This window comes from Cryptomeria japonica, chromosome 11 (genome assembly GCF_030272615.1).
Source record: "Cryptomeria japonica chromosome 11, Sugi_1.0, whole genome shotgun sequence".
Lineage (NCBI taxonomy): Eukaryota > Viridiplantae > Streptophyta > Pinopsida > Cupressales > Cupressaceae > Cryptomeria > Cryptomeria japonica.
Window position 1 is genome coordinate 400,495,686 of NC_081415.1, and position 15,673 is coordinate 400,511,358.

General features: G+C 38.6%; 1 protein-coding gene across 1 annotated transcript in view; it reads right to left on the bottom strand.

The window, feature by feature from the left end:
• Nucleotides 1-1,369: 1,369 nt before the first annotated feature.
• LOC131071587 (uncharacterized) overlaps nucleotides 1,370-15,673 on the bottom strand; it is a 102,956-nt gene continuing 88,652 nt past the window's right edge. Inside the window, exon 5 of the mRNA XM_058007489.2 lies at nucleotides 1,370-1,840. Coding sequence (XP_057863472.2) covers nucleotides 1,625-1,840 — 216 coding nt within the window. The 3' untranslated portion in view covers nucleotides 1,370-1,624. The remainder of the gene's footprint in view (nucleotides 1,841-15,673) is intronic.

Genomic DNA, 15,673 nt, shown 5'->3' on the forward strand with positions numbered 1-15,673 from the left:
ATGCTTGGGCATGATGGAGGATGAGATAGTTGTGGTTAGTGTTGATGTGTTTTTTGTGCAGCTCGAACACAAAATAAAATACTAAGTATTTTATCCTCTCTTGAACAAAGACTCCTCAAGTGCTAAACTCTTGATCAAATGAGGCGACTCCAAGGTTTCTACTGTCAAGTCTTGACGAGTGGATAAACTTAGTGTATATGATGTGATTTTCTGTAATCACAAGGGGACTTACGTTTTGCTCATAGAAACGGGACTCGCCCGGACTCGCCTAAACTCGGCGAGTCCGAGTCCGAGTCATGCTCGTCGAGTCTCTGGGGCTCGGACTCGGACTCGTCCGAGTCTGGCGAGCAAACTCGCCAGACTCGCCGAGTTGGCGAGTTTGGCTCAAACTCGGCGAGTCCCAAGCCTCAAACTCGGCTACTGGTTGGGTTAGTGTTGATGTGTTTTTCATACACGATCAAACACAGAATAAAATACCTAAAGGTACCTTATCCTCTCTTGAATAAAGTCTCTGAATGCTGAAGATATCACGAAAAGGATCAATCGGGATGACTTCAAGGTTCTTTGTTGTAGGATCTCTATGTGTGGATAAGCACCAGTGGTCGTTGTATATGTTGTTTCTTCAAGGGGCCTTACGTACTTTCAGAGAAAGCTTGTCCACATTTTCTTTCCAAAATGCAGGAACAGGATTTTCCTAACACTAACGGATTTTCAAAAAATGTCAAAAGATAAGGGTTTCTAAGAAGGGATACTTGAACTAAATCCTAAGAATGACTCAATGAAGACTGGACTTGATAAGATTCTACCAATTTCAGTTTTGCCAAGAAATTACAACTCTACTAGAATTGATGCGATCTTCTAAGGGGATTCAATAACTTTCAAATCATTGAGGATATAGATATTATCATAGAGATACATATCAATACTTCCAAGAATGATTGAATTCTTAATCAATCTCAATGTTTCCAGTTGACCACACAAGGCATCCTTACAATCAGTAAGAAGCTAGTGGTTTGGAATATGAATCTTATCAAAGATCAAGCACAACACTTCGTCCTTCAAACTTAGAACTTAAATGCTATTTCAACTGAGAGTGATTCAAGAAGATAAACAATCATGAAGATAGCCACAAGTATTGCAATAAAACACCATAACTTCAATATTTTATTGATCTCATAACCAAATGGACAACAATTGTTCAAAATTCTTTCTTCACTACTCAATCTTGCTACAACAATAACTTTCTAACTTTCTTCTCTCTAAGCTCTCTCTCTTTTTTCTAACTTCTCTCTAACTCTTCTAACCCTTCTAACCTTCTAAAATGAAATGAGTAAGGATATATATAGCATCCTCAAATACAATGAACAGCTTGGATCAATTCAAGATCAATGGCCAAGATTTTACAATGAAACCCTAATTAGGGTTTGTTATAACAAACTTAATTCTGACCAATGAAATAATTACATTATTTGGACACATGTCTTCTCTGGAATATTCGACCAATGGATAGCCGGGGTAGGTACATCGAAGTTTGTGCCATCTTTATTGAGCTAGGTACATTGAATCTGGACATGCTGAGGTGGACCAACCCGACTAGAGGAGTGATGACTAGGATGCCACCTTGTCAAACACTTGGTTGATGCTCAATTTGGTGATGCCTTCCTTCAAATGCTGGACTGGAAGATAGATGGAGAAGGTCGTCCTTAATGATGTTGGACTGGAGGAGACCTTCCTTGATGATACTGGGCTGGAGGAGATCGTCCTTGATCTGGCTTGATCTTCTTTGATGAGAGTGTGCCAAGTAATTGATCCTCCGGCTTTGGGGGTCGTCCTTTGATGCCTACACAAAAACTTAAAATTAGTCCTTGAGCATAATATCTTAAAGCATAGAATTTAAGACCTTTCAAGGAACATATTAGACATTAATTTGAAAATGACAAAATAAATCCAAGAATTATGAATTTTCAAATTATGAATGAAAATCAGATTGCACAAGACTTAGATTTTCAAAGGATTGCTATGAAATCAAAATAAGTCTTGAATAGAAACTTCAAAAGGATTCTTCATGCCTTCTCCTTGAATGCTTAACTATAAACCTTTGAAAATGGAAGAAAGAAGATCAGATTTTTGCTGGATAAAAGATTGAATTTCTGGTCCTCCTTGGATGAATTATGTCCTGATTAACCTTCAAAAGAGCTTCACCCTCTCTAGCCTCCAACACTTAGCAAAAACTCGCCTCCAATCTGTTGGGATTCGCTCCTCTAATTTGCTCCTCAAAATTCGCATAAGAAGTAATGAATGAATGATTTGAATTTTGAAACAATACTCCTCCTTTATATAGGGCGCTCACCCTAATTAAGCATAAGGCCGACCTAGCAAATAAGCTTTAAAATAAGATAAAATCCACTAAAAAGGAGGCCAACTTGCTTGTAAAAGCCAATAAATGTGTTTTGAGCGCTCACTTTCATTTAAAATTTTAAAATTAATTTCAAGGCCTCCAAGGTGGATTTTATATTTGCTTTAAGGCTTTAAAAATTAATTAATTAAATGGTAAAGGCCTTAATTCATGCGAATTTAATTTAACCTCCCAAATGTCTTGAATTTGGCCAACTTGGTGAAAATTTAGGAATATGGAGGTTTGATTGAGGCTTAATGAAATTTCCTTTCTCCTTAGGCTTTGAAATATTTAAAGTGATGAAGGTCTAGATTCACTTCAAGACTTGTTTGAACCCCTTATCCATGCTTGTTCCCTTGATGAAATTGAAATTTTCTCAACCTATATTTGTAAATTTCCATGTCTTTGTCTTTACAATCTTGCAATTTGCCCTAAACTTAATCAATCAAGGTTGAATGATAGGTTTTTAATGATTTCGCCCTGGACCCTCTGGAAGGGTCAGGAGCGATTTTTCAATTTAAGACTTGAATACCTCATCCCCTTCACTCCAAAATCTCCCGGAAGGCAAGCTTATGTTTGTTTTGGCCTAATCAAGGTCTTGCATTTCAATTTTATCAATTTTCATGAGGGAATTAGGTGAAAATGTGAATTTCACCCTGGACCCTCTGGAAGGGTCAGGAGCGATTTTTACATTTTAGGCCACAATTCACCTTAATTTGATCGTTGACCTCCTCCAAGGCAATCTCCAGGGTTTATTTCTTTCCATCACAAGGTTAGCTCATCAAAACTTTGAAGGAAATATTGCATTTTCAAGAATTTCGCCCTGGACCCTTTGGAAGGGTCAGGAGCGATTTTTCTTGCTTAGGCTTACTCCATCATTTTAACTCCAATCCACCTCACAAGGTTAGGGAATGATCCTCTTCATTCACTTCACACATGCTTGGTTTGTTATTGCAAGGCAAAATAGGTGTTTGAAGGATTTTCACCCTGGACCCTTTGGAAGGGTCAAGAGCGATTTTCCTTCTCTGACCTAGAATCATCAAATTTTGAAACAAACACCTACTCACAAGTGGTCTCAAAGGCCTTTTCTAGCTTGGTTTAGCCTTGTCTTAGACACAAACTTGAAAGGAATGCACTGGTTTTGGATTTTTCACTCTGGACCCTTTGGAAGGGTCAGGAGCGATTTTTAGGTTTTAGGGCAATTCCTTCATCCTTTCATCTTCAAATCATTTCCAAGGCATGGAACATCACGCCTCACTCCCATCCAAGTCATGAATAGCAAAATCTTGTCTTAAATTTGCAAGAAAAAGAGAGAATTTGGAAATTTCGCTCTGGACCCTTTGGAAGGGTCAGGAGCGAATTTCCCTCTTGGATTCAAAATTTTCATCCTTAGCAATCCAATTCCACTTCGAGGCAATTCAAAAGTCTTCTCAAACCCATGTCTAAGCTTGGTCTAGTCCAATCTTTGGAAGAAAAGATAGGTTTTAGGATTTTCGCTCTAGACCCTCTGGAAGGGTCAGGGGCGAAAATCATGTTCTAGGATTGATTGCTTCTTCTTGACAATTTCAATTAGCTTCAAAATGCAAAACACTCTTCCTCAAACCCATTCAAGCCATAAAAACTAAAAATTTGCTTTGACCTTGCAAGGAAATAGGTGCTTTTAGGAATTTTGCTCTGGACCCTTTGGAAGGGTCGGGAGCGAAATTCACCATTTGGCACAATTCCTTCACTTTTTGATAATTTCTTGCAACCTCAATTCACTCCCAGGGGTAATTCTTTCCATGCTTGACCTTATCCCATACTTGGCTTAGCAAAATTTGATAGCAAAAGGTGATTTTGAGGAAATTCGCTCTGGACCCTCTGGAAGGGTCAGGAGCGATTTTTGCAATCTTGACCAAAAATCTTCATTTTTTCACCTTAAAACTTATTTTCTTAGTGGGATTTCATCTTTTATTGCCCTAGGAACAAGGTTTTCATGTCCAAGAAAGGTTAAAAATGGGTTTACAAGGAATTTCACTCTGGACCCTTTGGAAGGGTCAGGAGCGAAATTGCCTTTCTTGGCTAAAATCTCCATCCCTCAATGCTATCAAACACTTCTCAAAGCAATATCATGTCCATTCCTCTATTCAACACGCTTTGGGCATCACAATTTGGTCAAGTAGGGAAGGAAATGAGGTCTAGGAGGATTTTCGCTCTGGACCCTTTGAAAGGGTCAGGAGCAAAAATCATGATTTGGGCTTGATTCTTCCTTTTTTCCAACTCAAAATCACCTCAAGAGGTAACTAAACAACATCCTTCACCCAATGGATAAGGTCTTAAGCCAAAACAAGGTTAAAAGAATAGGCTTGCAAGGAATTTTGCTCTGGACCCTTTGGAAGGGTCAGGAGCGAAATTCACCTTCTTGGCTAAAATCCTTCATTTTCATCACTTCTAAACATGCCCAAGGGTTCCAACATGCTCATTCTTCCTTTCATCATGCCTTTGACACTTCAATTCAACCAAACCAAGCAAGAAATGCATCCTATAGAGATTTTCGCTTTGGACCCTCTGGAAGGGTCAGGAGCGAATTTCTTAATTCAGGCTCAATTCATTATCATTTCAAGTTGATTTCACCTCTCAAGGAAAACAAACACTGCTCTCCTCTCATCCAAGCCATAAAAATCAAAGAGTGACTTGATTTTGCAAGAAAAATAGGTGATTGAAGAATTTTCGCCCTGGACCCTCTGGAAGGGTCAGGAGCGAATTTCTTCTTTTGGGCAAAAATCCTTCACTTTCCAAGTTAAAACATCTTCAGGAGGCAAAAGCAAGTTATTCTCGTTTCATTCATGCCCAAAACTTGACCTTCTTCACTGCATAATAAGAGCTTTTGGGAATTTCGCTTTGGACCTTTTGGAAGGGTCAGGAGCGAAATTTCCCTTCCTGTCCAAAATCTTTCATTTTGCAAGCTTCCAAATCTTCAAAGGTATCAAATGATGTCCAATCTTTCCCCCGAGATAGCCTGCACATCAAAACTTAGCCAAAGTTAGTGAAAAATAAGCTCTTATAAGATTTTCGCTCTGGACCCTCTGGAAGGGTCAGGAGCGAAATCTCCATTCCAGGCCAAATTGCTCAGTCTTCAAGTTTCAAACCACCTCACAAGGCAAAGTTAGGTCCTTTTCCAAGCTAGGAACAAGTTTGCAATTCCATCTAAGGCAAGAAAGAGTTTTTAGGATGAAATTCACTCTGGACCCTCTGGAAGGGTCAGGAGTGAAAATCCTCTTTCAGGCATCATCTTGCTCTTCAAAAATCCATTAATTCCATCTCCGAGCAAAACATATCAATTCACCTCCAAACATGCCTTAGAAAGTATCACTTAGTCAAAAATGAGGAGAAAAAGAGCTTTACAATGATTTTCGCCCTAGACCCTCTGGAAGGGTCAGGGGCGAAATTTCCCTTTCAGGCCAAGTCCTACCTTACTTTGCTTCATCCTCCATCAAACTTGATCAAACCTACTCCTTTTCTTCACTGACTCTGCTCAACTGACTTAGACAGGGAAACAAGAAGGACTTTGACAAGAAAACCCTCAATCTAGACCTATCCTGACCTGAGACCTATTCTCCCTGCTCCTTGATCTAACCAACTTGACTCTCCTGAAAGGCATGCTTCATTCTGGCAATCTTGAGGCTTCAGGCAGACGACTAACAACCTCCCCAAACAAGACTAGATTTAGCTTGAAAGAAACCCTAAAACGAGCTTCCAAGGTTTAGCCCTAATCTAGCCAGCCCAGGTAGACCACTCACTCACTCAAAACCCTAAAAGCAGAAAGAAAAACAAGCAAAGAGAAAACAAAACCTAAGGCAAAAAGAGGGGGTCCCCATTCTAATGGGGCGATGTGTGAAATGGTCACAACAGTTAGTAAAATGACAAAAAAATACATTTTAAATTTTTTTTTTTAAATGAATGGTATCGTCTTTGTTCACTACAACCTTCGCCTAAAAATGAGAAAAATTAGGGTTACAACATGTCAGCCAATAGGAAAATAACACCCGACACCTTTATTAAATAATAAGTTTTTTTGGCCTCGCGGGGCGATGCCCCTTGACCCCACCTTGGGGGCACTGCCCCCAAACCCCCGTCGAAAAATATGGGGGGAAACTGCGTCGATAGAAGTAGGGAAAATTTAAGCTCCGAGTCAGACACTAATTGGATCGACCAAGTAGATATAGAGGCTGAGACTGTAACCATGGCAGAGGAGGAGCGGAGAGCACGAGCACAGACAGGAGATTCAGAGGCAAATAGTGACACGGATGTTCCTGATGTTGGTGAGCATGGCATGGTGTCACGGGGAGCGGCTATGTCTGTCGAATCATCCAGGACCTACCTTAGACGCCTTCGCAGGGGACCGGGGCTGGGGCCGAAGGGTGCAGGCTCCTCTGAGCCATAGGCTTGTAGTTGTATTTACCTTTGGTATTTGTATCAAACATTTGATGATGATCATATGATGACATGGATTTTTTATTCCATGAGTTTTGTAATATTGTATACATTTGACAATATTTATATATCTATGTTTGTTATTTCCTTCATCTACAATTTGCGTTTATGCTTATGTGATTGATGTATACTTGTGTATGTAATCAAATGAGCCGAGTTTGATGATGTTACTGTGTCTTTAAGGTGTATTCAATAAAGGGCACCTGAAACAAGTTTTAAATCTTTAAAAATCTCTAAATTTCTTGAGTTTTTCACCTTCCCAAGTCCAGCCGAGTCTGACGCCAAGTCCCGAGTCTGAGTCCGAGTCAGCCTTGCCGAGTCCAAGCCGAGTCCGAGTCCCGTTTCTTTGGTTTTGCTTGAACTCTGTTGGAACGTGAATTCTAATTGACTTGAAAAAGATAAAAAGGATAAGGGTTTAGAAAGACTACGCTACTCCTAAGATCAATGATAATGATGAATGTTATTTAGACAAACAGATTCCCTCAAATCAAGCCTTGCTTCATCATGATGACAACAACTACACAAGACCGATGCAATCTTCTAAGGAAGTGGAAGATTTTCACATTGCAAATACATCACTCAAATACCCAATGCTGGTGCAACCTGAACAAGTATCCACAATCAAACTTAGCACAATAACGAGGTTTAGCTAACTTTACACTTTAGCTTACAATCAACAAACTACAAAAAGTATGAACCAAGGAATTTATCACAATATCTTCATAAGCATCCACCATGATCAATGAACTTTATCTAAATTTGAGGATATAACATTAAACCGTGCAATATGTAGAAGAAACACCACTATCCACCATAAATTCAATGAAAAGTATGTTTGTTTATATGCCTTGGCAACAATTTTTGCCTCCTCCTAATCTACTCTACTACTAACTGCTAACTATTGTCTATTGATCAACTATTAACCTTTATAAATGAGAGCATTGAACCTTGTATAAAGAGCTTATTACAATTCAAAGGCTTAGATTGATTCTCAAATCAATGGGCAAGATCTTACAATAAAACGCTAATTAGGGTTTGTTACAACAAACTCCTTGACCAATGAGATAATTACAATAAATAGGACACGTCCATCTTTGAATGTCGATCAAAAAGTGATGACGTTAGGTACATTGAACTTTGTGCCTCCAAATGTGGTAGTTATCCTCCTCATTGGATGAGTCAAGTACATTAAATCTAATGCTTTCACTCGGAATGATGTGATTGGGTTGAAGATGACTAGGCGCCAACTCAACTTACTCATCATGTAGATCATCACAAAGTGGCGTGATTGAGCAATATCTCTTGATACTCAACATTATCCAAGCTTCATGATGGATGTGATGATAGTGGGAGATATTCTCAAATTGCATCATCTTTCTGATTTGACCACTTTCACTTATCCTTCTTCACACTTGGGAATTTTGCCCCTTGTGTTGCATTTGATGTAGACATTGTGACGTTTGTGCTTGATGTACTTGACCTTCTCCTTGCATTGGTGATTGATCTTCCTTGCCTTGCCGAAGTGTTCCTTGATCTTCTCTCATGTGATGAAGTCTTCCTTCATGATTTTGATGTAGACTCTATGATATCTATGATGGACCCTCCCTTTGTTCATGATGTGCTTGGATAGCTCACCTTGATGTGGGGAAGTATCTCCATATGCATGTGGTGTATTAGCCTTGAATCTTGGGTTTTCAAAGGAAATCCAAGATAATTCCTCATCTTTATTGCTCTATCTTGATGTGGTGAGTCTTCCATTGTATCATTGTGAAGTTCTCTCCCTACAATCCGTGAGGATAGATTTCCTTGAAATGATGTTGTATCTTGCACATTTCATCCTTCATGCTTGTGGATCTAGACTCCTTCACCTCCTTGTTGAGTCTTGCATCCGAGCATGAGCTGCACCTCTTCACTGGTTATGTTGATATCTTTCCTCGAACCTTTGACCCCTTCAAGCTATTAATACAATGCTGAAGTTGTGAAATGAATATGCCGGTCTCCTCCTTTGCATTGTTGAGTCTTTACGTTGTTGTTGCATCTTTCATCTGTATCCCGGAACGACCCTGAGCTGATTCCTCCTTTTCCTTGCCTTGAATGTGTAGATCATATCTTTGCGTTGGTGAGTCGTTCCTTGTATGCGCTTTTAAACTTGAACGCCTTGACTCCATGTGATTGAATCCTCGAGATTGTGATGATCTTCGTGCTGCTAACTCACCACCTCGTCTACCCATGCGAAAAACTCCCTTTCCTAGCAATCATCATCACATCAGTCCTGAAAGAAAACATTACAGATTAAAATCAATGAAGTAAAACTCAAATTTATACATGAAATCAAACTCTTTCCAAACTGAAAATGGTGACTTCACTAAGAATATGAGACTTTAAGGATCTGAAGATGCCATCCCACGAGTCTGATTTCACCTTTCCAGGTCTCATATGATCAAATGATGCACAGAATTAAGCCTCAACCAAGTTGCCTTAACTTCACCTCAAGCTGGAAATGACATTTTAAGTCTGGAAATAACTTGGAAAATCCTGAAAACCCCTCTCAAACACCTACACTCCAGGGCTGATATTCCTTTTAATTGGTTCTGAATTTAATCAGTCTGCCCTGGATTCCCACCAAATCAGTCCAAAATGTCTGAAAAGGCACAAATGTGATTTAGGTTTGCTCAATATCTGATCCATTAATTTGCCTTAAAACTTGAAAGGAAACTGATCAAAATTGGCCTCAGATCTGCTTGTCGTGGATTCCTCCTTAAGGTCAAGGAATATGAGAAGTGACATCGTGGATTCCTTGAGGTCAAGGAATTTGAGCATAACACTAAACTTCCTCCCTCAACTTCGTTGATCATTCCAGCTTTCTCTTATCAAAGTTATTTTGTTTGCAATTTTTTAAAATATTCAAGGATCAATATGGATAATATAACTTTTGTTTCACCTCACCTTCAAGCCTCAAGTCGCGGATTCCTTGAGGTCAAGGAATTTGAGAAGTCACATCGTGGATTCCTTCAGATCAAGGAAAAATGATCACTTCATCTCCTTCAATCATTCTTCACTTTCTTCTTTCTTGATTTTGCTTCATTGAGGAGTTCAATTCTTTTCATCTTTGCAAACTTCAAAAAAAAATCCAAGGATAAATTGAGTTAAGGCGATTTTCATCTTTTATCTCTTTCAAGTCTCCCAAATCGTGGATTCCTTGGGGTCAAAGAATTTGAGAAGTGACATCGTGGATTCCTTGGGGTCAAGGAATTTGAGAAGTGACATCGTGGAATCCTTGAGTTCAAGGAATTTGGGCACTCAAGGATGACTTCTCTTATTTCTTCAAGATTACTTCTTTCTTCAACGTTGATTTCACCAAGTAAAAGGTAGTTGTTGCAAGTTTGATTGGAGATGATCTCCCTTTGTTGAAATCATTTAAAGCTTCATCAACTTATGTCTTTCGCCCATTGCTTGGAAGGTTGATCATCAAGGATTTGGGTAACTCATAGATAACTTCACAAGTCTTCTCTAAAGTCTTGGATCTTTGTGTTTGATAATGAAGACATGGATAAACTTTCACTTGCCTTGGTGAACCCACTAATAGTGCAACTCCTGAATAAAACTAGCCCTCGAGGCCCTAAAGTCATGGATTCCTTGGGGTCAAGGAATCTGAGAACTTACATTGTGGGTTCCTTGAGGTCAAGTAAAATGAGCACTTGAGGACAAGTCACACTCTACTCTTCAAGTCTTGAATTTTGGGGAATGATAGCTAGATCCTTGCATTTGATCATGAAATCATGGATAAATTCGTTCATTAACTCTCATCTAACTTGATAATGCAACTTCTACTTGACCTAGTTCTTCAAGATTTCCAAGTCGTGGATTCCTTGAGGTCAAGGAATTTACGAAGTCAAGTTGGAGATTCCTTGAGGTCAAGGAATTTGAGCACTCAAGAAATTTAACTTTCATCCACACTTGTAAATCTTTTGATATCCATTTTTATCCATCTAAGTCTTGATCGAATTCTTTCTTTCTCACCCAACCTTTGAGGCACTTCCATTTGCTTGAGTTGTTCATCATTCATTAAACCTATCTCATGACTTAACCTATGGGTTGCATTGTGAATCCTTGCTCAATGAAGTTCTTGACTCCTATCCAATACTCAAGCATTTTTGACAAAAAGAAGTTGAAGGTTGTTCGCTCATCTCAGTCCAAGACATGGACTTGCTGACTTGATCACAACCTGACAATCAAAGCACTGCATCTCCTCACAAGAAAAAGGTTAATGATTAAAGAAACTACTGCCAAGCTAAGCAAACCAAGTAAAAGAACTATCCTTCGAGCAAAAAAGTGAGGGTCCTGTTGTGACATAATCACACATCACCCCATTGCAAATGTTGAACCCCTCTTTTTGCTTTTTAGGTTAGGGTTTTGGCGTTTTAGCATTTTGCTCTCCGATCTCTAGCCTTAGAAATGAGTCAAGTTTTGTGAAATTTGGAGGAGTCATCAAAGTCAAAAAGTGAAAGATTGGTCAAAAGAATGTTTTGATGCTACAAAAGTGCTCAGATAGGTCAAAGGAGTAAGATCACAATTTCCCAAGGTCAATTATGGCAACTTGTTTTTTAAGGAATTTTTTCTTTTTTGCTAATTGCTAAATTTAGAAAGTTTTGTTTTTGGCATTTTGGGGCCAATCTAGGAAGGTAGAATCCACCCATGGCATGATATAATTACCCAATCAAGTGTGAGGTCCGCCTAGGAAGGTAGAGAAAGTTCCTTAGACACACCCCAAGTCCGCCTAGGCATCATAAAAAAGGTTCCATGTGCTATCATGAAGTCCGCCCTAGGGTAGCATAATCTTCCTTGTGCACTAGCCAAGTCTGCCCAAGGAGTGGGTGTGAATAGTGATTAAGTGTTGGGAAAAGGATAAAAGTTTTTAAGTATGGCAACATCGTGAAAATTTCTTATCAAAAGGTTGAAGTCCGCCCTAGCAAGCATCAAAATTCCTAATCCAAGTTGAAGTCTGCCCATCTCAAGATGCAATAATCCTTGGCAACTAGCAAGTCCGCCCAAGACATGGCAAAAGATTCCTCAACATTGTGCAAAGTCCGCCCTATGCTAAGGAAGTCTTTCCTATCAACACATCAAGTCCACCCAGCAGCATGGAAACATTCCTCAAGCTATCATGAAGTCCACCCTTGGTAGGAAAAAGGAAAGTTTTAAAAAGAAAAAACGAAAAACAATAAAAGCAAGGGTGGAATTAGAAGGAATTCGCACAAGCCATGAAGAGAAAAGAATTTGAAAGTGAAAAAAAATTAAAGCATTAGAAAAGTTCCATGTGCCATCACCAAGTCCGCCATGGGTAAAGAAAAGAAGTTGCTAAAGGTGGAAGGGAATAAAGCAAGGAAGAAAAACAAAACAATTCGCCCAACAAGGAAAGTCAAAAGTCAAAAATGAAATCAGAAATTGGCCTAAGTGTTGGATCAAAGAAAAAAAACAAATAAAGGAAGGGGAATTCTCTCAAGCTTTGAGAAGGTGATAAGATGAATAGAGCAAAGAGAAATTAACCTAAGGAAAACAGTTTGGAATTTTTTGGATTAAAGACACAAAAAGCTGAACATAAGAGGAATTCACCAAAGTTGAAAAGGCTTCTATAAGGAAGGAAAGCAGGAAAATTGCCATAAGTTTTAAATCAAAAAACACAAAAAAACAAGGAGGTTCGACTTGAAGAGCAAATTATGATTGGGTTCATTCCAATTAAAACTCATTAAAACAAAAAAAACAATGCGAGGCAAAATTCGAACTTCCTATAAACATCAGCCTTGGCAATTCATTATTCACAACTTTCTTCTCATGTTTAGAATCTCTTTCAAAGTTTCTAGGCGAATTTGAGAGGAAATTGCAGGTTCAATGTAGCAATAAGGAAGAATTCAGATGATTGAAGGCAATTTGGAAGCAATTCTTTTAAGGAATTTCTCCATGATTTACAGGCTCATAAACTTTTCTAAGACAGATTTCAAGATTTCAACACTTCAAAATTCTTTCCTCAGTCTGAAACTCTGATTCTCAGACCTGCACATAGGTTTTCTACATCAAATTCTTTGGATTTCATCAAAGAACAGGGTTGTTTTTTTGGTGCTTTTCAATCTTCGAAGCAGAAATTTCCTAAATCAGACTTAGTTTTACAAATTCAAGAGTTTTTCCAAGTCGGATTTCAATTTTCAGAATTTTCCCAAGTCTGATTTTCATTTCTAAATTCATAATCAGACATTTAATTCCAAGTTTTTCCTAACTCTGATTTTCGTTTTTCAAACTTTGCTTAGTCTAATTTCGGGTCTGATTTCAAGAATTTAATCAGAAAATTGAGTTGTATTTCCAAATTTGTCATGTAGACATCATGCCTATTTCCCTAACTTAGGAATTTCTCATATTTTCAGGTAGTAGATGTCAACTTCTCGGAAAGTGCAGATAGTTCAACAACGAGGGCCCCCAAGCTGGATTCCAAGGTTCAGACAAAGTGGAAGAAAGTTAGTGATACTAACTGTTGATGTGTTTTTTAAGCACATGCAAACACAAAATAAAATACCCAAGAGTATCTTATCCTCTCTTGAATAAAATCTCTCAAATGCTGAAGATTAGCTTAAGGATCACTTGAGAAGACTCCAAGGTTCATGAATGTAGGGTCACTACGTGTGGATAAGCACAGTTGGTCGTTGTAAATACTATTTCATCAAGGGGCCTTTTACGCAAGCAAAGTACTTTGAGAATGATATGCGATGAAGTTTCTTCCTAACACTACTAAATGCTTGCCAAAAAATGGCAAAAGATAAGGGTTTAGAGAGGTTCTAAGATATCCTAAGAATGAATGGATGAAGAATGACACAAGTGAAACTCTACTAGTCTCAGCATCGCCATACAAGAACAAATCCACTAGAACTAGTGCAATCTTCTAAGGACATTTAGGGGTTTTCAAATCATTGCTAAACATAGATACCATTACTTGAATGCATATCAATGATTGAGCAACAATTGAACTTAAGCACGATCAATGATTCCAGTTGACCACACAAGGCACACTCACAATCAGCAAAAGGCTAGTGGTATGGATTATTAGTTTCACAATACATAAAATGCAACATTCCATCATTCAATCTAAGTACTTAAACTATCATCAAAGATTGACTTGAGAAGATAAAGAACCATGCAATAGGCTTCAAAGATTGATTAGGAACACCATAACTTCAATGTTTTGTTAATCCAATAGCCAAACAACAACAATTCTTCAAGTCCTTCTCTTATCATTTTTTACTTCTATCTCTAATATCTAATCTCTCTTTTCACTATTCTAGCACTATTCACTTTTTTTACTCTCTATTAACCTCTACAAATGAAATGAGTGGAGTTTATATAGGACTCCCAAATACAATGAAGGGCCGAGATCGAATAGAGATCAAGGGCCAAGATTTTGCCACCTAAACCCTAATTAGGGTTTGATACAAATAAAACCCTAATTAGGGTTTGATACAAATAAAACCCTAATCAGATAAACATTATCATAGAACCAACCAATGAGAAAATAGCATGTGCTGACACGGAAATCGAGGAAGCATCCTCCAATGAGAAAATGAACTGTCAAGTAGGATCCTAACAAATTGTCTTCTAGAATCATGTTCCCTTTCTCACGTTCCTTTTTGGCATATTCAATGAATCTGGTCACTATGCTTTCTATCTCTGTCATCGGGATCTCAAGGAGAGACTTCAGTTGCTCTTCCATGTGCATGACTTCTTTGAAGGCCTTGATGATGGCATTATCCCATTCAGGTCCGAGTTCTTGAGTTTTGCTTGCTAAAACCACGAACTTAAGCATGTCATACAACTGTTCCTTGGTGATCATTCCATCGGTCCCATGAAAGATGACTCTTATCTTTTCCTCCAATTCTCTAGCTTCTATGATCATTCCTGGATCGATCTTTCTTTCTAAAACAATTTGTGCTACTTCCAGAATCTTATCATGGATTCGATGCATATAATCTTGAACTTGACTGCATCCATTTCCAATCTCCTCAAAAATGACTCTCTTTGTTCGAAGTAGACTGCTCCATCGTAGAAAGCTAGGTGTAGATCCCTCTCTTGTTATCTTCTCTCTTGACCAAGCTTCTCGAGATGTTTTCCTTATTACTTGAAGCACTGGAATGATGACATCTCTAGCATGAGCAAATGCTTCAAAGGCTTCTATGAGGACATTTGTTCTCCCAAGAACCTTTATGACTGTGTCTAATGTCTTCATTATGCCCTTCATGAACTTCCTAACTTTTATGTATGCATCCTCTATCCATGCATCCATCAACTGTGTTGAATTCCTCATCTTCTCCATATGATCAACTGACTCCGCGGGAAGCAAGGGTGGCGGTGTAGCTGTTGGACTCTAATCTCTCAATGGTTGTTGAAATTGTTGGACATAGTTCCTCCACGCACTTATCTCCTTTTCTAAACTTCTATTCTTTTCTATTTCAGCTCTCAACATGTCATTAACTGCCTTCAATGAATCAGTTGCATCACCTATAGCTTGCTCGGAAGTGAGTGGACCCAAATCAATAGTCTCCATATCATACTCATCTACTGTGATTTCACCTTCATACTTTTCCACCCTTGGACTAGCTATTTGCAACTTCCTTGATCCCGAATCATCTCTAATCCCCTTGGACATTTTCGTAGCTTTCCTCTTCTCGGTGACTTCTCGAGTTTGGCTTAGAAGACTCGCTATATCATATGTTTGCTCTTCCTCAACTACTATCACTTCTTGAGCTAGTCTTTCTTTTAGCCATT